We start from the raw sequence: 22,682 nt of genomic DNA, 5'->3' as shown, positions 1-22,682 counted from the left end.
TAAATGTAGTTGCTTTAATCATGAAACACTTTCTGATAGATCATGAAATCTTAACATTGTGGCCGTTTGAGTTGAGAGCGTACCCAGGATGATTCAACATCAGCATCACTTTGGAGGAAGCACACTGAAAAATCCCCCCCCCCAATACTAATATTCATCACAAAGACATCATCCTTACAAAGAGCTCACTATGTTCCATTTATTTGAGAGTATCTTATTTTTATGCCTTAAACAGGAGCACACTGACTGACTGACTGACTGACGTGTGAAGCTGTTAAGATTTAAGCTTCCTCTGCAGCCTCTTTTGCACATCTATAAACTTTGATTTATGCATTTTTCCTTTAAGATTAAGGTTCAAACTGTATTTTCCCATGCAAAGATTTAAAAAAAATGTTCTTTTGGTGGTTAATCTGTGAACATTTATGTATGTATTCATGTGTTTCACATACTTCCTTATATTTGTATCACTTTTTTTTTATGCAATGAATAAATGTTAAAATCAGTGTGGCTATATTTTTATAATCTTGTTTATAGTTGTTTATTTAAATTTAATTTATTAATAAAAACAGTGTTAAAGAGGAAAAGTATGTTGTGCATTGGCCGGGAATCGAACCCGGGCCTCCCGCGTGGCAGGCGAGAATTCTACCACTGAACCACCAATGCATTTGTGGGAGTGTAACTGGTGGGCGGGGATTAGAAAGATGGTTTGTGATTGGTTGATGGGCTGCCTGTCACTATTGATTAATGGCTTTTTTAAAAAATAAATACAGGAAGAGACGAAACCGTTTATGGATCCGTGTTTAATTCAATCAAACATGTAAATAAATCCTCTCTGTGTGTCACTTTATTGACTGTATGCCTTATAACACGACTGATAAAAAGTGTCCTAAAGTTACCTGTTCCTGGTCCCGAACCCGGACTTCCCCCCCTTCTACAACAGGGCAAGCTATCCTTCCTCAATGACGTCGACGGCACCGAGCACGTGTTTACCCTGAGAGGAGTTCGAGACCAGCCCCTGCCTGTGGACCATGTCGTGTTGCATTGCCCTGTCGGAAAAACCACACACACACAGCTGGATGTCCCCAACTACAGTCACAAGACGCGATATCTGAAGGTATAAGCACACATGCAAGTTGCTAAAAATGTTAACTCAGAAGCACGTGTATAGATAGATATACTCCCCCACAGTCCCTGCAAATGATAGCGCTACTGAAACCATTATAAGCAAGACAGATGTTGCACTTAGCATGCTGATTTGCTTATGGTTGCAATTAGATGTTCTCTTTGCACACTTCTCAATTGAATTATACACGAACCATCAATTTCTGTTCCTACCCTGTATCTACTTTATGTGGTTTCACCTGAAGCCAAATAAATACATATATAACTAAGTGCATCCAACAAGTTAACACAATGTTTACTCTTCTCAAAACATGTTCAAAATGTGTCTTTTGTACAACTTCTTGAAGTGGATTAAGTCTCTGTTTGGCTTCAGTTCAACCTGATCCCCAAATCCAGCCCACATATTGTCAGGTGGATACTAATGGCAGCTGAGTCTTTGAGCCCCATCTTTAGGAGACCATGACTTTACAGAACTGATGTTGAAGAAAGTTGTTGAGATATTTCAGTCACACTTGTGGAGCCACCATCACTAAAGGGATATTATATTTTACCAGCCAGTAAGACTACTATCAAGAAGACTATTTTGTTAATGGATCTGAAAATGGATGAATTTCCCTAAAGGCCTTCGGCTATGTTTCTCATTGTCCATCATTTGCAAGGGCCTGAGATGTATTTTAATGTCATTTAATGTGTGTGTCCCTTCCTGCACGTGTGTTTCTCCTCTGTATCTAAAGATCCTCTCTGCCTGTGTGTTTCAGGTGGTGACAGACCTATCCGTCGTAAGTGGCACCTCCTCCCTGGAGATCAAGTCTGGTCACAACGCTCCGTACTCGCTGGCTGTGTCACCACAGAAACAAGGAAAACAGACAGGTGATTGTGGCTGTTTGTAAGGATGTGATATGGAAAGCAGCTGCACTCAAATGTCAGCTTAATGAGTTCAATAAAGACTTTACCTTTGCTTTAACAGATACAAAGAAGCTTATATTATTAATATTTGAGTACTGTGGTTTCTCAGTGAATAAAGCTACCACTAAACTAACAACAAACCCTCTTTCAGGCTGTGTGTCATTTATAGAGGTTGATGACGCTCAAAAAGGTGACAGGCATGAAGGTAAGCTAAGTTCACCAGTTTAGATTATACATATCGACACATTTGTTTGCATATACAGCCTCTATATGTGTGTGTGTGTGTGTGTGTGTGTTGGAAGCAGCAAATGCACAAGGATGCTATGAGGTGCATTTCACCCTGGAGATCATTTGTGAGCCAGCGGCCCCCATGAAGGTCATGCATGTGCAGTGTGCAGCTCAGGTAAGTTCTTACATATATAAGCATACACGTATATATGTTTCACTCCTCTTGCTTATTACTCCTTGTGACAGAACAATAAGCTGCAGTGCATTTTCTTCAGGGTAGGTTAGTTTCCACTAAGACTACAGATGTAAACAAGCACATCCATAGTTCATCTGATTAGCACAAAAGGGACCAGATGGCAGAGTGATCTAACACATGTTGCTCATGTCTAGAAAGCAGTGGACCGCAAAAAACACTGCGGTGTGTTTGTTTTCCAAGACGAAGGTTTTATATGAGAGAATAAATGAGCTAATGAATGAAACTTTTAAACTTTGCTCACGTTATAACTTCTGCAGATAAACAAGAAAACATAAAGGATGACTTACTGTGGATTACAGGCTTCTTTAATAACATCACCACAGATTAGAGCTGCTGTGAGCCTTTAGACTTAAGCCGAGAAAGAAGGGATGCTTAGAGAAACAGAAAGACATTACCATACATACTGAATGAGCCCAAACCAAATACCCAGCTGTGCCTCTTTTGTTTCATTTTACCTGCATGAGACCTGTTTCATTAAATCAGGATGAACCCTATATGACTGTTTAGCACCTTAAAAAGCTGCAAATCCCCAATTACAGCACATCCACCCTCTTCAGGACTCCAAATTAGATTTTTGCAGTCAGTTGCAAGCAAGCAAGACACTGAAACCAAGCCTGTCTAAAGCAGGGGTTCCAAACTTTAGTGAGTATGTTGATGGTTTTATTTAAAATCTAACACTAGTTTCATTTCTGTTTTTATGTAATGAACAACTTTTATCATTTATGTTCTTGGAAGGCATTTCATTTAGTGTTTTGCGAGCCTCAAGGGTGTCCCGACCCCCACTTTGGGAACCACTGGTCTAAAGAACAGTGGTCTCTAGCTTGTTCCTTGATGTAAATTGCAGGACAGTCCACTCAGTCCACTCAGTCCACTCAGTCCACATAGTCCACGATTATTATTATCATCATAGAAGATGTGCTTCTGCCGCCGGCTACTGTTCCAGGGAAACTTCATCCTCCATCTCCGCTCAGATCAAAAGGCTCATCACAGCATCACAGGGAAAAGCAATAACAGGTGTCATCTTTGAAATATTCCCAGAGCTCAGTTGCCATAGAGATCCCTGTCAGGAACCCACAAGGAGAGATGCTGATGCTGGATGTGTTCCTGGAAGGAGACGACCTGAGCGGAGCCAACTTGGTTTCCATTCCCCCGCGGGAGGCTCTCACCTACAAAGCTACGTTCTCCCCAGTTGGAGTGGGGAAGAGCACAGGCAGGTAAGGCTGAACGCACTGCAGCTGACCCCACCTGTTTTAAAGGATGTAAAGAAGACAGTAAGAGTAGGTGGAAGTGAAGGAACAGTTATAAAACGCTGTGTGTGAATGATCTAAAAGGATAGTGAAGCATTCATAGGAGTACAATAAGTGTAGACCTTTATGTGTACAGTATAACGGCTTATAACCTAAACTTGAAGTGTGATTGGCTACCTCAAAATCCTAAACTATGATTGTCTATCTGCTTTATCAGAGGTAGGCGGGACTTCTAATGAGATCAACTACTGTTTTGCAACCAAGCAGCAAATTGAAGCCGATGCAGGACTGCTAAAAACTGCAGTGCCTGAAGTGTCCACTTCAGGCTAAATTTGCAAAAGTAAGGGCGTAGAAGAGGACAGGTGGGTTCTTTGTAGCCAGATTGTGCCTCAGCATTTCCAATATGGTGGCTGCCATTGTAAGACTTCAGAACACCTCTTCAAACATCAATGAGGGACATCCCTGAGACTAGATGAACGCTTTTTACCGTCTATGATTGTGACAGACTGTTGGAAGCTTGCATCTAATTGTAGCACACATTCCTTTCCCTCATACTTTTGAATTTGTCTAAATGCCTTCCCTGATTCTTTTTATCTGTTGATGATTTAAAACCTGGATCAAAGCAGCAAAACATGTGTAATGTTGCATAAAAATGGCCGCCGTGTGAATATGCTGAACATAACCAGCTCAGCAATGATTCCTACATGTGCTACACTTACAGTGTTGTCATTGCTTTGGATTGTTTGTTTTCTGCTAGTGTGTTGTTCCAGTCAGAGCTGGTGGAGGAGTTCTGGTATCAACTGGAGCTGTACGCTCTTCCTCCTCCTGTCATCACGCTGCCACCGGCCTGCTGTCATCTGGGCAAGTAGGTGCACACACACCGGCAAACACGATCTCACTGCAGGGTTTTTGGCTGGGACGGAACGCACACATTCCGTATAAACAAAGTCATACAGTGCTGTGGATTTGTTCCAAGCTGCAAACCCATCTGCAGGATTTTCACAAACCTTGGTGATGTGTAAGCCGGGCTGGCTCTCTCTTCCAGAGCGGGGCTTTGGTCTCCAAAACATCTTGCATAACCTTGATTTAAAAAAAAAGAGTTGGTTACTTAAATTTGATTGAGTGTGATGCAGTGAGCAAATGGTAGTCAAATTTAGATTTAAATATTCACTCTAAACAAACACAGTCACCCCAAGCCTTCTGAGACAAACACGAGAAACCACACACAGACAGACACAAGAGAAGGTAACGTCTAATTCCTCAGGGAGCACCTCAATATGGCCGTCAGTTATCTCCAACATATTTTGAAAAGGTATCAGATTCTAAACAAGATTAAAACATATGGCTGTTCATGATGTACCACACCTGCAGGAGGACAAAAGCTCTGTATCAAAAAAGTTCAGCACCAAAAACATGACATGCGAGGTAGAAGAAAAGTTTCCACATTACTACGAGTCCATTCTGAGTTGAAATGAGGACATCTCCTGAACAGAGAGATAGTTTACTACGCTAATGAATCGCAATTAAAGCTGCATATCAATTGTGCACACTGCTAATTAGCTCAGTGAATTATAAATGCAACATTTGGGTCCTTTCAGGCATTCATTCCCTTACCTTCAGGCTTTTCTTCCCTCTCTTTTTTCCCTCCCTGCCTTGACAGAAGCCTCACTCTTGTTTTTTAATGTGGACTCTTATTATAAGGCTGCTCACATTGAAAACCTGGCTTCTTAAAGCCTCATAGTCACACCTGATACTTCATCTGTCAGATCTTTGACTTGTTTGATTTCATGCGTTCTTTTCACCTCACTTCCACCAAAAACAAACTGTTTGTCAGGTGGACCAGGCTGACGATTCCAGTGGTGAACCCAACATCTGACACTTTGAAGATAACTCTGAGCAACAGTAACCCCAGAAACTACACACCGGAGATGGATTCAGGGAGTACAGTAAGAACACACACTCATACTTTGTTGTATCAGAGCCACATCCAATTTACTGATTCCAAATACAGCTTATTTTGTCCTGTAATACATCTAAAGCTACCTTGTTCCTGCCTCTGGGGACACTGATTTATGTGTGTTTGTGATTGTCTTTGTAGTTCAATTGATCGTGCTTGCTTTGCATTTGATATCTTAACCAAACCATGCAGTGTACTACGACACTTGATAAGGCAGTTGTCGTCAGGATGAAACAAACAGTCGTCTCTGTGGTCCGTTGAGAGATACAGAGTTGCTGGATGAAAAGCTGTGGGTTGCCAAGCAGTGTGATTTCAAGGATTTATCACTTAAAGCATGAGTGTGTTTATCCTCCCTTACTGTCCCCATGAAAGCCTCTCCCTGTGTTTGTTTATCAGTGTGTGTGTGTGTTCCAGCTTACTGTGCAGCCCCACTCCTCCGCCCAGCTTGGTGTCCGTTTTAGTCCTTCATCCATCGGAGAGGGGAAGCATGCGGCAAAGATCACTTTCATGTGCCCTCAGGTGTGTACACACACACACACACACACACACACACACACACACACACACACACACACACAAACAAACACAAACAAACACAAACAGAGGAAATAGATAACATAGATCACAGTTCCCTGCCGTCACGCATGAGAACACACACACACACACACACACACACACACACACACACACACACACACACACACACACACACACACACAAAGATGCAGAAAAGTTTCTTCCCTTCTGAACTAAGTTGAAGAAAGTGCTCTTGTTTTATGTGATGCCTCATCTCCTCCAATCAAACACGTGAAGCTTAGAGCGATCACACCGACACATAAAGCATTTCATTGGCCCAGATTGTACATTTTATTTAAGGTACAGGAGGCACACTATAAACATTTATTTTCTTTTTCCTTTCTTCTTGCTCCCTCCCTCTGGCCTCCTACAAATCTGTCTCTTTTTTTTTCCTTCTAAAGTTGCAGGAATGGTGTGTGTTGCTGAGTGGGCGAGGTCTTAAACCGCAGAGCCAGGAGCCTCTGAGCATCTCTTCCCCCATCGGCTCCAAAGCCTCCATCAACATTCCCTTCACAAACCCCACTGAGCTCCTGGCCGAGCTCACCATCACACTCACAGGTCACAGGAACTCCTCGCCTTCCTCCGACGCACACTTTGTCACTCGTCACATAGACACGCTCACAATCCTGTGTGTACTTCTGCATGTATCAGATGCTGATCCTAGTGGGGGCCCTAAATGCCACGGAGCTGCTGCACACAAGGCTTTCTGTGTCCCTCTGAGCCTCACTGAAGGTGTTTACTGATAACTTTTCCCTCTATTATGATAAAACAAGTTTAAGGCTCTGTCAGCTTCTGCATAAATCAACCTGAAACTGCATCCTAACTTTTTCATGACTCTGCATCTTTCCTCCGTTCTGGCTGCAGGTGTTCAGATCAGTGAAGGGGCCAGTTTGGATGTGCCTGTGGTGTTTGTGCCTAACTCCATGGATATACACCAAGCCTGGCTCTGCATCACTATGAAGCCCAACAAAAACACCTTCAGCACGTACAGCCTGAGGTGTGTGTGTGTGTGTGTGTGTGTGTGTGTCTCACAGCCTTTATAAACAAGCTTCTACACTGTATTTACAGAGAATTCAGTTTCCTGTGACGTCATGCTCTGGGTGGCGTGAACATCAAGCAAATGCAGGGTTTTTAGTCTCGGTGGCTTCCTTCCAGCACAGCAGGAGACTTCTACTAAAGCAGCCATGTTACAAAAGTGTCCTGAGAGTGTTAACCACCTTTTTGGTCTCATTTACAAGTCCTCTGTCCTTTGCTGTCTGTGGCAGAAGAGACTCTCCCCAAACACACAAGAAACACTGCTGTAATCTAATTAACTGGTTTTATTTTGGATGTTCTTCCTGCCGCCTGGTCTGACCAGCACCAGCAAGAAGACAGCAGGCAGTCCTCTCTGATGTCTAAAAAGCCTGGGTGCCCTCTGCGACATTGGCAGAGCTGAATATGAATACTGGAGGGATGGAAAAAAAAAAGAGAGAGAAACAGGACAATGACAAACCAGGCCACCAGGGTTCCCAGGGGAAGCCAGGCATGTTACTCGCATACCAACCTGAGGCAGAAAGGAGTCCACTCTCAGACTGTCACAGACTGTAGGGAGCTTTTTCATTGTCAGTGCATATTTCTGTGATGATATGTTTATAAAATGAAGATCATGGCTTGTTATGAGCCACTGGTACACCACAGGTTAGTCCATGTGTGCTATACACACTGCATGAGAGAGTGTGATTAGTGTAATGTGCCTTAAATAGATCATATGTAGCTGTCACAGAGTGCTTTGCTTCACATGGAGGGTCCAACCTGGACTGGTTGTACATCACAAACACACTCCCACTCACTGTCACACCTTGGAGCGAATGCAGGAGGCCCATGCTGGAGTTCAGTCCATCAGTCCTGAACTGATTGTTGAATTCTGTCTCTTCAAAACATATCATCTGATCACAGAATCCAGACACATCATGAAAACACATGTCCGGGTTCATTTTAAATTCTTGGTTGCATGAATTAAAAACGCTCTCCATCAATTCTCCAGGTCGGAGCAGGAATCGTCCACCATCTGTTGGATTTACCCTCTTCGTGGGATTTCTGTGGACACGCCTGTGGAGAACTCACCGCTTGGCGTGCTCTTTTGTGAGGCGGGCTGCCAGCTGGAGAAGAAGGTGGATGTACAGATCAGTGGGTGTGTGCCAGGGAACCAAGACCGAGGAGGACGTGGAGGTGAGGGCCAGTGTCTTTGGTTAAAATCCGAAGTTGTCTTGCATTCAGAAATCACTCAGACCTTTCCCTGCAGTGAAAGTTGGCAGATGGCATGTCACAGCATATGACGGTGACATGCTACTCCATATCTCGTCAGATCAGTGACATTAGCCAGTAGTTCAGCAGCAACAGTATACCACCTGGGGATCAGGGGGTGGTCTGTCACTAGTTCTAGTCAAACAACCAGACAAGGACAGACAAGAGAGACATGCTGCTGGACTTCTGGCATGTGGTGTGGCATGACATTAGCCGCTTTCAATCTCACACAATACTCAAAAAAACAAACAAAATGATATTTATTAATCATCAAAGTTGATACTGATTGTGTTCTGAACAGTTTCACAGGTGACAGTGGAAGACTTCTCGTGCAAGGTTCGTTCAGATGTTGAATCAGAGCACTCCGACGTTCAAGACTCCCTTTCTGCCTCCATTGAGGCGGCGAGGAGGGACCCTGAGACCGGCATCGTAACGCTCACCCTTAATGTAGTCTACGCTCCCCTCAGGCAATGCAGGTTAGAACCCTACACACACACCTGTTGGAATAAAACATGACACACACACACGAGTTCAAGAAGAGATTCAGAAGCTTTTCACTTGAATCCCGTTGCTCTCCTTTTCAAATCCACTCTGCTGGTTTGTGTTGCCGGTTAAAGCAAACAAACACCTCGCACAGTCAAGAGAAACATACAGGCACCTTTGAAGTAACAAAAACACACAGCATTAAAAGCCCAGAAACACACTATGAGATGCACACAGAGGTGTACGCAAACACATACACACACACACGCTGTGAGAGCATTATGTAGACTCTGAGAGAGGCACACACACTCAAAGGAAAGACACAAAACTGCACACACTCAGAGGAACAAATAAGCTCGCTGCCTCTGTGAGAAAAACAAGAGGATGCTAATAATAAGTCAGCAAAAACAACACATGCACGTTCTCAAACTCAGACACAAACACTCTCAAATGGAGCATCATGTGGAAACGCTGCATTCATTTATCTCATCCTCCTTCCTCTACAGTATTCTCTCCTTGTGTTTTCTCTCTCAGGTGGGTGTGGCCTCTGCATTCATTTATTAGAAGCTGTCTTCTTGTGCTGAGTCTTAATGTTTGCAGTTAAAGGATGCTGCGCGCTCTTGGAGGCGGAGGGGAAGGCCGTGCTCATTTGCTGCTCGGCTGCTTTAGCAGAACTTGAAATGTAAGGTCAGATCCCCAAAGATAACACATTAACTTTGGTGTGACCTGAAACATATTTTTGAGCATTTAAACACCGGGGGTTCTCCTCTTGTGTGTTTTAATCAGAACACATGCATGGCTTTTAAACTGAGGCCTCACATTAGAGGGAATTTGAGATGCTTCTCATGTCACACAGTGTCTTAAAGATATCTCTCCTCTGAAGAAGGAAGAAGAAGTTGAAGTCTTTTTTCTATCGCATTGGATTGCATTACAAAGATTAAGCCTGTCCCCTCTGCTCTCCACATGGACTGCTTTCCTGTGTACAGCCAAAACCTGCTGATGCGTGAACACTACCCGGTCTACAAACCAGGACATCAAAATCTGGTCCTGCGCCGACAGATCCTGAATTTTTATGCAGAATCACTAAACAGAGATTATAGCAGGATGTGCAGAATAGGAGCTGTACTTCACTGAGAGCTGGTGGACTTCAAAAAACAGGGAGCAGACATGCAGACATGCATGTCTTTGCCTGCACATCTCATATATTTTGCATATTAAAATCTGGGCTATATGATAAAAAAGTGCAAATCAATCATGCAAAATACAAACAGCTTAATAAAAACAGCTCCATGACATCACAAGGAGTCACAAGGCACCCCTAAAAGCCTCTCTGACATCCCCTCCTTGTGCTCTAGTTTCTCCATCCTAAGAGGAAATATTCCGTCTGATCTCACTGTTTAAAGTCACTTTACTTCTTCCTCCTTACTGTACATCGCATATGACACCCCGCCGACCGAAGAGTGCATTCATTTATCAGCTCCAGTCTTCATCTGTGGAGTCCATTAATGAGGCGTGCCCCGGTAGAATCAATACCTCGGAGGGCTAATGACTTCTCCACTAGGAAATGACGGGGGGTGTGGTGCCGCTAATAGGCTCTTCCATTATCTGCATGTTATTTCTGTGCCGTGGGCAGCCAGACGAGAAGGCCAACTATCATGAGCTAAGAGTGGGCCTATTAAAAGACCAGTTTAGGGTGTTTTTTTGCTTCTTTTGAGATAAATAGGAACGCTTAAATTACACGTTTGAAGATGAATAAGAGCGGAGGGAAGATTAGCAGACTCTGAATCAGAGGTTCCTGCATAGGTGTGATGGAGGACAAGCTGCATGCAGGTTTACCTCCACCAGTTACTGCACAACACCTCAATCTGGCCTCCAACTTTATCTCAGATCCAAAGTACACAGATTCACACACAAATTAAATAAGCTTCATAAAAAGTGGGTGTGTCCTCATTGCAGCGGCCACAACTTCAATTCCCAACATCTGCACATTGTTGTTTGTCAACTCTCACTCAATGCAAAGAGTTTTAAATAAAATGATGCGTGTGTGTGTGTCTGTGTGTTCAGGTGTGCAGCTGTCCTAGCCGTGCACTGTGCATCCAGCAGGATCTGGGAATTTCCTGTTAATCTCATCGCCATGGAGCCTCAAGTTGATGACGTCATCCTGATTGAAACCACAGAGCAGGGAAAGACTTCAGCTGTGGGTTTCCATCTGACCAGCACTACCAGGTGTGTGTGTGTGTATGTGTGTGTTTAAATTCTAGCTCAAACTCTTACCTCCTTCAACATGAAACCTCACTGAGCAGAACTTTTAGATTAAAAAGTTCCCTGATCTTTGGAACCAGGAAATTAAAGTGTGAGTTGCACTTTCCTGTTTGTGTTCCTGCCTCACTGTGAGAATGAGATCAATAACTTCCAATACTAATTATAAGCAATACTGCCTTTCTTATTATACTTTGTATTCACTAGTACAGTGTTTGAATGGATGTAATTAAAGGATGCAAAGATGTGCAGACATAGATCCTGCTAGAACAATAATGAAACAGCTGTTAAATGAGGCCTCTGTTCTCTTGTTTGTTTGCTTCATTTTCTTCACACTGCTCCGTCTCTGTCTCTGTTGTTGGCTCAGCTCTCAGCTTGCGTCTGCACAGAAACACCAGTATCACAGCTTTGCTTGTAAAGTCAATAAACAGTAGACAGAGTAAGACATGACCAGATAAAGCACCTGGTTCAGTGCTTGTTTCTTGATTTTAAACAAGCTCATTTAGATGCTGCTCTGTTATTTCTCACCCAGCACACAGCGCTTCTTTATTCTGCTGTTTAAACTGTAATCTAGTTGTTGTTCAAGGTTGAGTATCCTCATGAAGTGACTCTGAAGTTGTCGTTCCAGGAGGCCGGAGCCATTCACTGCAGCGTTCCTGCCTGGCAGCAGCAGCAGCAGTGAGTTCACGGTGACTCCATCCTCGGGGATGTTGCCTCCTGTGGGTTCTGCTGGAGCTCTCATCACTGTGTCCTTTACACCCAGCACGTACAGCAAGCACAGAGCCAGACTGACCATTCAGGTACTTCAATTATTCCTCTCTGATAATCTCAGTCTCTATTGTGTCTAGTTTCTGTTTGTGGTGGTTAATGTGATTAAAAGAGATTTATTTTACTACTTTGTGACATTTTTCTGTCAAAGTTTGTTTAACTCTTAAAACGCTGGCATAAATACAAAAACAGGACTCAAAGTGAAAGTTAAAGGTCCCGCTGTGTTTGTAATAATTCGATCCATAGTAGTTAACTCACATGTAGTGAGAACAGTTGTCAGATTTGCATGCCTGACTTTCTCACTGTCTTTCCACAGGCAGCAGACATGCAGTGGACTTATGAGGTGAGAGGGAAAACACTCACTGACACCCCGCCACTCTGCACTACACCCGACAACGGCAGCCCTTCTGGGCCGCGTCAATCCAGCCAGTGATCGCCAGCGACACTTTGTTGCTCGTAACCTCCAGCTCCTCGTGTTGGCTAACTCCTCCCCTCTGAAAACCTGCAGATAAAGCACCTCCTTGTTCTCTCATACAGCTCAGAATCATCATTTATGTCTGATTTTTCTGCTTATTATTTGGCAACTTTTACCTTTAACTACTCTGATACCATTTAATGTAGAAAATAACTGTTATTAAGTCAGGCAGGTTGCCACATGGTGAAGGGTTTGTCCTTTTTCTCTTAAAATGGCTCATTAGTCGTGTTAGTTTCTCATCTGCAGCTCTAATGAGCGATCTGTCTGCTAATACAAAGATGTTTTTATATTCTCTGTGGCAAAACCTTAGGATAAAAAAACACACGGCTACTTATTGAACTTATTTATAAGACCCCTTCATGCATGTTGTAAAAAACCCTCCACAGCTCCTCACCTCCTCTTCCTCACCCTTCATTATTAGCATGGATTTAATGTGTGGAGTCATAAAGGCAGAATGGCTTCTTCTGGGTTCATCTCCATGAAAAGAGCCGCTGTCCCTGAAGTTTTTACACATTCAGCAGGTTTAGATGTACGATGTGCCATATATGCCAGTAATGGATATGAGGTCGCTATTATGCCTCAGAGTCCACTTCAAGTGAGATGTTTCCAGCTTTATTCTAATCACACCTTCCCTTATGATCCCCCTGTAAGATAGTTGGACCGTAAATTAGACGCATCTCAAACTGCTGGTCCTCGGATATTCTCTACACACATTATATTACACTAACCAGGGTAACCTTGAACTGTACCTCAGTATCTTTCATTTAATGTGTCAAACCACATGAGCTTTAAAAGTTGGCAGGAATGCATGCTGATGTTAATTACTTGACGGGTAGTAGGAAGGAAAGCAATAAAAACAACCACAATGCAACCTGACTTGAGCAGTTTTAGGGCCTGTGTCCACTAACAGGGTTGCTTGTGGTGTCAGCGTCTATGACCTTTGTGTCGCAAAAACAAGCATGGTTGGTTTCCCCTCTGCATGGACCTCTTCCATTGTTGTCACCTGTTGATACAGGAAGTCCTTCCCCTTCTTGAGTTTGATTGGTCGTTATGGAAAAGTAGCATTGACAAGCGCAGCTGTGTTCCCGCTGCAAGTGGACACAGGCCCTTAAAAGAGGAACGTATTGCGGTCTACTAAATACGGACATGAACAGATTTAAAGCTTGTATTTGTGGTGGCATTGACATTTAGCTACTATCTAGAAACTAGTTGCATAACAGCTTGAATTATAACTCGTTTAAATGTGAATCCATATGTAGAAGTCATGTGTAGATAAAATACTGATGCTGTCATTCATGTGCATTCACTTACCTTTCTAGGGCTGTCCTATGGCTCACCTTGTGCCTGTGGAATTATTCACGAGGCAGTTACGCTCAGTTATGCTTCCATTAAGCACCATCTGCAGCCTGCTGGGGCAAGAATGGAGGGAAGGAGGGAGCGAGAGAGAGAGGAATAGGATGGAAAAGGAGAAGATGGAGGATGGAGGGAAGAATTAAAGACATAAAGAGAGGGGAAAGTGAAGGGTGTGGTTGGACGGAGCTTGAGGCAACAGTTAAAGGTGAATATTTGTTAGAGGTGAAGGAAGTCCCCTCTGCATGTGTTTTGCATATCATATGTGAGATGAACAGGGTCTGTGTTTTCCAACTGAAGCCCTTCTGTCTAACAGTATCCATCAATGATCGTTTGTAGGGGTGTTAATTTCTGTCTAAAGAATACCTACATAAATGAGATCCCTCTTTCTCTGTGGATATGTTTCCCTGGCAACAGATGAGCCAAGCCAACAGGGTCTGTTATGTTTGCTGCTGCTGCGGCAAGAGATACCGCTGGAGTCAAACTTCTAATAGTGAAGGCATAATGACAAGCAGACGAGTGCCAAAAAAGCATTTCGCCAACCGAAGAAGACTCTTAAAGTTTAATTTGACTCCCCACTAGAAATCCTCGAGGCCACAGTTTGTCTAAACTGTACAAGTTTTCCAAACCACCCTGGAGGGAAGAAGGAGGGCTGTTCTGCATTGCCACACTAACAGGATGTCATGGAGAGGGAGTGGTGATGGTATTCCTAGGAAGACAGTCATTGTTTGTCTGTTTCTGAAAGTCCCACAAGCGGTTTGACTCACCTCTAGAGTTACACAGATTACGGTTTCACTGTGGAAATTGTTGGTTTTGACAACGCTAGTCATCACTTTTGTTTTTGACCTTGGAAAAGAGCATGAGCTGACAGAACAGTCTCTTATCTTCTTTGTATAATTCTTTCTCCTCACAGATTATGACCCTCCTTCTTCTAGATATTGGAGATAGAGGTCATTCGGGGTCACTGATCGGTTTTCACCTGGCATTGAGAGGAGAAGCAAATCTCAGTTGCTCTGAGAAGTTATTTCATTTGTATCCTGAGACACTTGATGAATATGTATCGTTCAGGATATGCAATTACCACTGCAGACAATGGGTGAAAGGTTGTAATTAACATAGAAAATCATTCAAATACTCTTAATTTCTGCAGTTCCTCCCACTCAATGCAGTTTGCCATAGTTCTCCTGCCCTTTACCCACGTGATCATTTCCTCTGCGAACGCTTAATTGTCCTTTTTTATCTTTGAAAACTCCCGACTTTTGTTTGTCATTCATCTATGACTGCTAACAAACGCTGGTAATCAACATTCAAGAAGATATGATGCACATCTGTAACACTGCCTGCATGTTGAGAGTCGGCCGTGGACAGTGGATGTTTGCATTTTCTACCTCATGCATTACCAGAACTGCTTTTTTAAAGTTCACCTGTTCCTTACAGTGAAGACTAATGAGATGATTTCTCTTTCTCTCTGAGTCTGTCGTACGGGAATCTCTATCTTCAGATTCGGTAGGATATGTTGGCAGGGGTCTGGTGACAGTATGGAGGGTGTTCTGGTTTGAAGTCCAAGTAGCATTGACCGATCATGTATCAGGCAAAATTGGCTCTGAGGTTTGCTTTCACAGCTTGGGTAGCATGTAGCAAAAAAACAAATCTAAATGTAGTGTAGCCTGGCACAACAAATTTACACAATGTTCCTCTGTGCTTTGGACAGGATTTTTTTTAGGCATATGAGCTCCAGCTGATAAAACAAGAGAGAGAGACTGATAACATTTTAGATTTCAAACATCTTTGATGCCGAATGACGGGGGAGCCATATGGAGCCGCGTTCGCTAATCCTTCTCGTTTCCCTGACATTCCTAAATGGATTATCTACTTGGCTGCTTAATACTATTTCATTTTCATTCTGTCACACCGAGTCCTAACCCCATACATCACTCACACAGGGATTCAATTAGCATGGCAGTAATTAAGCAGGGGCTGTGTCTCCCTGAAATGCACACTGCATTATTTGACAGCCTGCCAGGAGGATAGAGAAGTGAACGTGTCAGAGCAGGAGAGTGGGTGATGAGAGAATGAAGGAGGAGGCTACTCTTTATCAAATGTCACTTTGTTTGGTATCCTCACTTGTCACCGCTTGATGTAAATCACCAGTAATCCTTTTTTTGCTTCCTTTTAGTCACATATACCTGACAACATGTTATTGCGTTTCATCCTGGAGTCTTTAATTCCCTCCCCTTTCCTCCCTCCCTCCCTCCCCCTCGCACTGTGAAGCAACGCTGTCTCATAGAAGTTCAGCATCACCCTGATTGGCTGCTGCTTTAGAGGCATGTAATATGACTTTGCTGCTGCTCTTCTGCTGGCTCATTCCACTCAGAGAACACAGCCTGTCACTTCACTGTCATGTCGCAGTCATATTCTATTATTGCTTTAATGCAATATTCAACAGCTAATGTCTGGTTGCTTACATAAAAGCCTTAACATCTCCACTAAAATTAAATAAATATTAAAAGCTGTGCATCACATCACAAAGCCTCTAGATCCAATCTGACCCCGTCTCCTACCTCTCATTTTTACTTGTCTGGTTGAATCAACTCTTTAAATTCCAGCAGGTCGTTCACACTGTGAGATCTGAGGACATCTTTAACCCTGCTCCCAATATCCTGCAGTTTGCTTAAGGCCACTTTTGAAGCCAAAGATATGTTTCATCTGCACACATAAATCCCAGATTAAACAAAAGCAATAACTCCATAATTCTTCTTTTCTTTTCAATCTTTTTATTGGGTCTTACTAGTAACAATGAGCTGAGTCAAGATCAATGTAGAAAATTCAAGTACTTGAATACAAAAAAGTCAGAGGAATAAAGTACTAGGAACTTCCTTGACAGTCAGACACACACACATTCAAACACACACACACACATTCAAACACACACACACACACATAAGCCCTCATATCCCCGTAGTGCTACAACAGAAGTGAAGGGTCCGGTATCGTGGAGCACCCACAGTCCCTCACCTGCTAGTTTGAACAGCCAATCATACATCAGCCCGGTCTCCCACCGAAACAACTCTGTGCCTCTTTGAAGTAAAATCTAATTATTGCTGCGGCGCTTCTCAAGAACACTGCATGTGTGTGTCTATGCCTCAGAGCTAACGTGTGTGTGTGTGTGTGTGTGTGTGTGTGTGTGTGTGTGTGTGTGTGTGTGTGTGTGTGTGTGTGTGTGTGTGTGTGTGTGTGTGTGTGTGTGTGTGTGTGTGTGTGTGTGTGTGTACGTGTACACACCTATCAAAACTCCCTCTGGTGAACATGACAGAAGAGATGTGGAGAAAGAACAAGCTGCTCAACTCTGCTTTCATCTTCTTTCCCCTTTTTTTACCGCCTGAAAACTCAGCTCTGACACATAAAGTATCATCTCATCTTCGAATGTGTGTGTGTGTGTGAGAGACGTTGTTCCATATTTCATGCTGCTGTGGAGTTATCATTCTGTTTGAGTGTTTGACAAAGCAGCTCTCGTGTGTGAGGGACAGCCGGAGTGTTTGTCTGGTTCGTGAGAATGTTTGGCGACACATTTGAAAGCAGCTTTTGATAACGTGACGGATAGTACGCGAGTGTGTGACAAGCTGGTGTTTAAACATTTTATTACACTGTGTGAAGCTCTCACACTGACTGACTGGTTGAGTGTGTGCATATCCTGATGACTGAAGAGCCTGCATTGTTTGTATGTTTACCACATGTGTTCATTTGTCTCATGAAGCAGCCCTCAGCTTTCAGCACCTGTGTCCTGTCTCTGCCGCCGATGGAGACAGATAGTGAGTTGGAAATGCTCAGCAGCAGGATATGAAATATGCTAATGAACCGACATATTAATAATAACCCATCATCACACATGGCAGAAAGAAAATGAAGAACTATGCAGAGGATCTTTTTACCAACCTTCGTTTCAAATTGAAAGTATATCATTCTCACTTTGAGAAACGTTTGCAGCCGTGGACAAAGAATAAAAAAGGCTCTCTATGAAGTCTTTGACAACAGTGATTCCTGATTGTCACTCATTGAGGACAAAACATCAAAATTGACACTCCAAAAAGGCAGAAAAAAATACTTAAAAGAATAAACACTGATTCAAATCACGCTCCGTTCATCTAAAAATGCCCTCAAAACCAAGCGGCAACCTCCAATCTTAAAATATGAAGCCAATGCAGAAATGCTGAAATTTGCAGTTCCTCGAGCATCCACTAGAGGCTGGCTGCAGAAACACCGTAAACCACATACACACCCATTCAGAGAAGACGATCTTTACAGCCGAAATTAACATGTTTACAGCCTGGTTCAAAAACAGTTTAGGTCTGAGTAGCTCATTTCTGTATCGGCACATGCTGTTAATTATTTTATAACTCCGTATTTTTGAAGATATTACTTACGTGTTTTGCCCAAATAAGGACATGGCTGACATGATTGACAGGAAGTTAGACAATGCCTCTTCATGACCCTCAAAAGCAAGACCACCAGCAACAACATTAGCAATTTCCATTTTTGTAATTTTGAATGCCAGTAAAAAATGATGCTAATCCGGTCAGTTTCATGTCATCGTGGCAAAGCAGCAGCCGCTCCTCTCTTATAACTCTACCCCATCACATCAGACTCCAACAGCAGTGTTCATCTCCAGCTGAAGGAGAGCAAACATCATCAGGTTAGTATTTAATGCTTACAGCCTGTTTTAATTTAAATAATGAATACCCTATGGGGCTGATTTGTTATAATACACTTTATATTATACCCACATAATGCAGAGCCACTATAATCCAATCCTGAAAAATGAATACAGGCTCATGCTGTGTGCTCTTCCATCATGTTAACTGAGTGCAAATGAAATAAGGGGGACTTCTTAAGCGATTCATTTGCAAGGACCCTCAGAGAGCCATTACTCCTTTAAGGAATCACTGGATTCATTATTGAAGCTCACCAGGAGCTACTCCTAAACACACTTGTGCTGCTTCTTCATTGTATGGTAGCAAAAAGAAGAGAATGAACCGGGTTAATAAACAAGGACAGCTTGTTTTTTTTAGGACTTTTATTTTGTGGGTCTTTTAGTGATTAGAGACTCAATACTTTTTGCACAGCTTTCAATCAGTATCACACTCTGAAGTCCTCGGTATGGTGAGATGCAGAAGTGTACCTGAGGTATCTCACCTTCACATGTACCCTGTTTACAAAAGCTGAGTTTCTTTAACCTTTAGATGACAGGTGTGATATTTGTATATGTAAACTTGGCTTAGCTGGGACCAGGAGGAGTTTCTAAATAAGCTCATCAGAGTAGTGCCATGTAAGGGATTTGCATTAGCAAATCATCTAAGGTAATATTACAGGTTTAAAGGCTGAACTCCACATGAAATGACAGAGCTGGCCAAACAGTGCTTGTGGTTTCTGACATTGGAAGCATGTTCACCTGCAGGGATTTCTACTGTAAGTACAATCTGTATTTCCTTGGGAGGCTAATATTGGATAAGTAAGAAGATGTTTCTAACTGGATTATTTTTAGATCTTCATTATTGTTGTTATTTGTATTATTTAAAATTGTATTGAGTTTGATTTGTTCAGTGTACACTCATGGAAACTGAAAAAGAAAGAGAAATAATTATGAATTGGTGTAGGACCCACGATTTAAGAGAATTAATACAATTTGTGATTTTGTCAATATACATGAAGACGTATAGTTTTTTTAAGTTATTCATTACATAACATATCGTATGAGGGATGGGGTAAAAACGAATCAATATTCATGATGAATATTTTTTTTCCATTCCAAAGTCATTTCCTTCCAGTTTTGGCTCCTCTCTGGTCTCCAAGGTAAGATCCAGCTTGTGCTTTCAATATGTTGTTTCTTGAGTTTTGCAAACTTGCTATTTGCTCTTCAGCGCAGTTTGTGGAACGTTTAACCCTCTGCACATGCTTTATAAATTGCACAATGTGTTTTTGGTTTATTTGCACTAAAGTGGGTGTAGAAGATGCCATGCAACAATGAAAGGTTGTTGCAGCTGTTTAATTCCCTCTTTTTGTATCTGTCACCATCAAGCTTCTACTTTGTCAAATGTGGCGCTTATTGGAACGGCATCTCAGTCATCAACGAATTATGGTGGAGTAGCTTCTAGGGCCATTGATGGGAATCCAGACTCAAACTATTATTCTGGATCCTGCACACATACATCATATGGACCGAGCCACTGGTGGAGTTTGCTCCTGCCAGCTATGTACAGGATCACAGATATAAGTATCACCAATAGCAATGCTAATGGTTGGAGAATCAGCAATGCTGAAATCCTCATTGGAAATTCCCTGGAGAACAATGGCAACAACAACCCGAGGTGATAAAGCAAAATCTTACTTTTATACACCTCTACATTGTAAGAGATCACCAATGTCATGTTCTTTGCTTTCCAAAAATGTTCACTATTATGTCATCAGTGCAAATGATTGTTATTTTTGTCTCTTTTTCACAGATGTTCTGTTATCCCCTCCATACCAGATGGAGGTACCCGCACCTTCAACTGCGGAGGAATGATTGGAAGATTGATCAATGTGAAACTTGAAAGCACACACCCAAGTTCTGCTTTGATGATCTGTGAGTTAGAAGCGTACGGAGGTTAGTAAACTAGAACTTTCCACAGTTTCCTAAGAAGAAATGAAAGGCAGTTTGCGCAAAAATGATGTCTCTTATTTGATTCGGCCACCCTTCCTGCTGCATCTCCAAACCAGATCTGCTATTTTTCACATTTTTCAGAACTTGCACCCCCTGCTCCATCCTTCAGCGCCGTGGTGATGGGGAGGAGCGTAGCAGTGGTGGAGAAGAAGCTGTGTTGGTCCGATGCTCTGTTCTACTGCAGAGACTTCTACTGGGACCTGCTCAGCGTACGCAGCGAGGAGGAGCAGAGGGAGGTGGAGGAGGTGCTAAAGAGCGTCTCCTTCCCCCTCACTGAACATGTTTGGTTGGGCCTGCGCAGGTAACGGTCATTTTATGATGAGAGATGCTCTTCTTAGCTTCTTCTGTGCTTAGTTGGTCAAATATTCTCTGTAACTGTAGTCAGGTTATGTTGTTATAACTCAAAATCAGAACAACGCTAAAATCATCACAAACCAGACGTTCCATGTGCAATTGAACACATCATGTTTGCACTATGATGATTCTACCGTCATTAGCTGGATATCAGGGCCATTCATAACAGCACTGCACTGGCAGACAACCATCTGCTGTGTTAACAACGCCCCATTAAAGGAGCAATAATAATGAAACAAAAGTCACAGCTAATAAGCTCTGATGTTTGACACCTGAGAAGCTGCGGTTAGTACAAGTGCTCACTGTTTGTGGTCCCTGTGCCTTGGTGATATAGACAGCACTTGTGTCAAAGTTCAAATGTCATGGCATGATTTGTAGGTACCTGATGGGTGACACCTGGTTTTGGATGTCTGGTGCGACGAAGAACTTCACCTACTTTGAGACAAGCTCGTACTGGGCGGACACCAGTCCATGTGGTGCCATGGACACCAGCGATGGCTTCCACTGGAAGGATCGTCCATGTGCAGAGCACCTACATTTCATCTGTTTGAAAGGTGACGATCCTGCTTTGTCTTTTTATTCCCTGTGCGTGTGTGTAAAGTGAAATGGCCTCAACAATTCAACAAAGAAAAGTGGAGGTCAATCGCTTTCTGATTGGATAGATGTCCAACACTGTATATGATTGGAGGAGATTTTGACACAGTGCTGCTGGAATATTGAAAAAGTACATTTAGAGCAAAAGCAGGTCATCAAAGAATGTTTTTAACACTGTTTCCTTAAGATTTTGGTGTTTGTGAACTTAGCATTTTATACTACATTTACCACATGTCCCAGACTTCTGCAAACATTAAACACCTCTTGATCTGCCACTGTGTTCAAATCTGAAGCCTCCAATACCAATGCTGTTGGTATCCCTGAGCAGAATGCAGATGATATAATCCAATTTTTCTAACAATGTTTATCAATGCGTGCACATCTCCCCACTTCATGAAGTTATTTTATTAATCTATTTTTTTGGCTTTGCAGACATTCAAAGTGACAAGAATGTGGGGTTCTACAGCAGCAGCAGACCGTAAACACAGCATGAAGAGAAGCTCAAGTCTCACTCTGTTCTCTTCAGACTGCAGACTGTGTACACTCACTGTTACATGGGGCTTGAACGGGGCTGCCTCTGAATACAGAAATGTTAAATTGACTAATAGTCAGTGGTTTTAGTCATAGATATAGTCTGGGACGTCGCATGCCATAAAGAAATGCCAGGCTGCAAACACTTTGATTTTGCAATTGTAAGATACTGCCCTCTAATCTATTAAAGGGGCATCCCGTGGCTTAAATAACACATTATCTGCCATTTAACATCAGCATACCTTACTCTTACTGTGAAGAAACGTAAAGAAATAATTTGTGTTTGGAGTCCAAAAATGTGGAGAAGACTTTGAATCCTCAATCAAGCACGGTGAGGTTAACTGCCATAGCTTCATGCTTTATTGATCGGATAGTTTAGAGAGTCTTCTGATCTGAAGTTAAGTTGTTTTAAACTTCTGCATTACCAATATGTCACTGTAGTCTCTTCCTTTCAGCTCTGTTCCAGATTCACTTTCATGATGTTTGAAAAATATATCTCTTTTATGACAAGTATGCCAAATGTTGTGTGTTGTGGTTGGGTTTTTTTTTTTATCCGTGAGTTCTCTAAGTAGTTTAAAGTGAAGAATAAAGCATGT

General features: G+C 42.5%; 2 protein-coding genes and 1 non-coding gene across 11 annotated transcripts in view; 2 read left to right on the top strand and 1 right to left on the bottom strand.

Moving 5' to 3' along the window:
* Positions 1-12,619, top strand: part of LOC117807964 (cilia- and flagella-associated protein 47-like) — a 39,173-nt gene extending 26,554 nt beyond the window's left edge. The window contains exons 52-68 of one of the 8 annotated variants that reach the window (XR_004630085.1): positions 941-1,114; positions 1,881-1,992; positions 2,180-2,233; positions 2,334-2,431; positions 3,551-3,726; positions 4,517-4,624; positions 5,594-5,705; positions 6,131-6,235; positions 6,694-6,850; positions 6,944-7,024; positions 7,157-7,289; positions 8,316-8,500; positions 8,877-9,051; positions 9,659-9,740; positions 11,123-11,284; positions 11,946-12,117; positions 12,402-12,619. Coding sequence is in view for 2 of the 8 variants with exons in the window: in XM_034677306.1 (XP_034533197.1) it covers positions 941-1,114; positions 1,881-1,992; positions 2,180-2,233; positions 2,334-2,431; positions 3,551-3,726; positions 4,517-4,624; positions 5,594-5,705; positions 6,113-6,235; positions 6,694-6,850; positions 6,944-7,024; positions 7,157-7,289; positions 8,316-8,500; positions 8,877-9,051; positions 11,123-11,284; positions 11,946-12,117; positions 12,402-12,518 (2,139 nt within the window). In the remaining 6 variants the exon portion in view is untranslated. Of the gene's footprint in view, positions 1-940; positions 1,115-1,880; positions 1,993-2,179; positions 2,234-2,333; positions 2,432-3,550; positions 3,727-3,976; positions 4,100-4,516; positions 4,627-5,593; positions 5,706-6,112; positions 6,236-6,693; positions 6,851-6,943; positions 7,025-7,156; positions 7,290-8,315; positions 8,501-8,876; positions 9,052-9,592; positions 9,746-11,122; positions 11,285-11,945; positions 12,118-12,401 lie in introns of those variants that run through there. The other 7 variants (XR_004630083.1, XR_004630084.1, XM_034677306.1 and 4 more) reach the window with 7 other exon arrangements.
* trnag-gcc lies at positions 593-663 on the bottom strand. Its single transcript has one exon. It is a non-coding gene; the product is annotated as a tRNA-Gly (tRNA).
* Positions 12,620-12,731: 112 nt separating the features above from the next.
* Positions 12,732-22,674, top strand: LOC117807966. Of its 2 annotated transcripts, none has more exons than XM_034677309.1 (7): positions 12,732-14,118; positions 19,719-19,757; positions 19,984-20,272; positions 20,408-20,550; positions 20,689-20,908; positions 21,340-21,515; positions 21,988-22,674. In XM_034677309.1, the coding sequence occupies exons 1-7, from the start codon at positions 14,040-14,042 to the stop codon at positions 22,035-22,037; spliced, it is 996 nt and encodes a 331-aa protein (XP_034533200.1). In that variant the 5' UTR covers positions 12,732-14,039; the 3' UTR covers positions 22,038-22,674. The 2 variants fall into 2 exon arrangements, with proteins under 2 accessions (XP_034533200.1, XP_034533201.1); XM_034677310.1 differs by lacking the exon at positions 12,732-14,118 and adding an exon at positions 18,314-19,373.
* Positions 22,675-22,682: the final 8 nt, after the last annotated feature.

Source organism: Notolabrus celidotus, chromosome 24 (assembly GCF_009762535.1).
Source record: "Notolabrus celidotus isolate fNotCel1 chromosome 24, fNotCel1.pri, whole genome shotgun sequence".
NCBI lineage: Eukaryota > Metazoa > Chordata > Actinopteri > Labriformes > Labridae > Notolabrus > Notolabrus celidotus.
The sequence above is the reverse complement of the archived record's forward strand: the minus strand, read 5'-3'. Positions and strand labels throughout refer to the sequence as shown.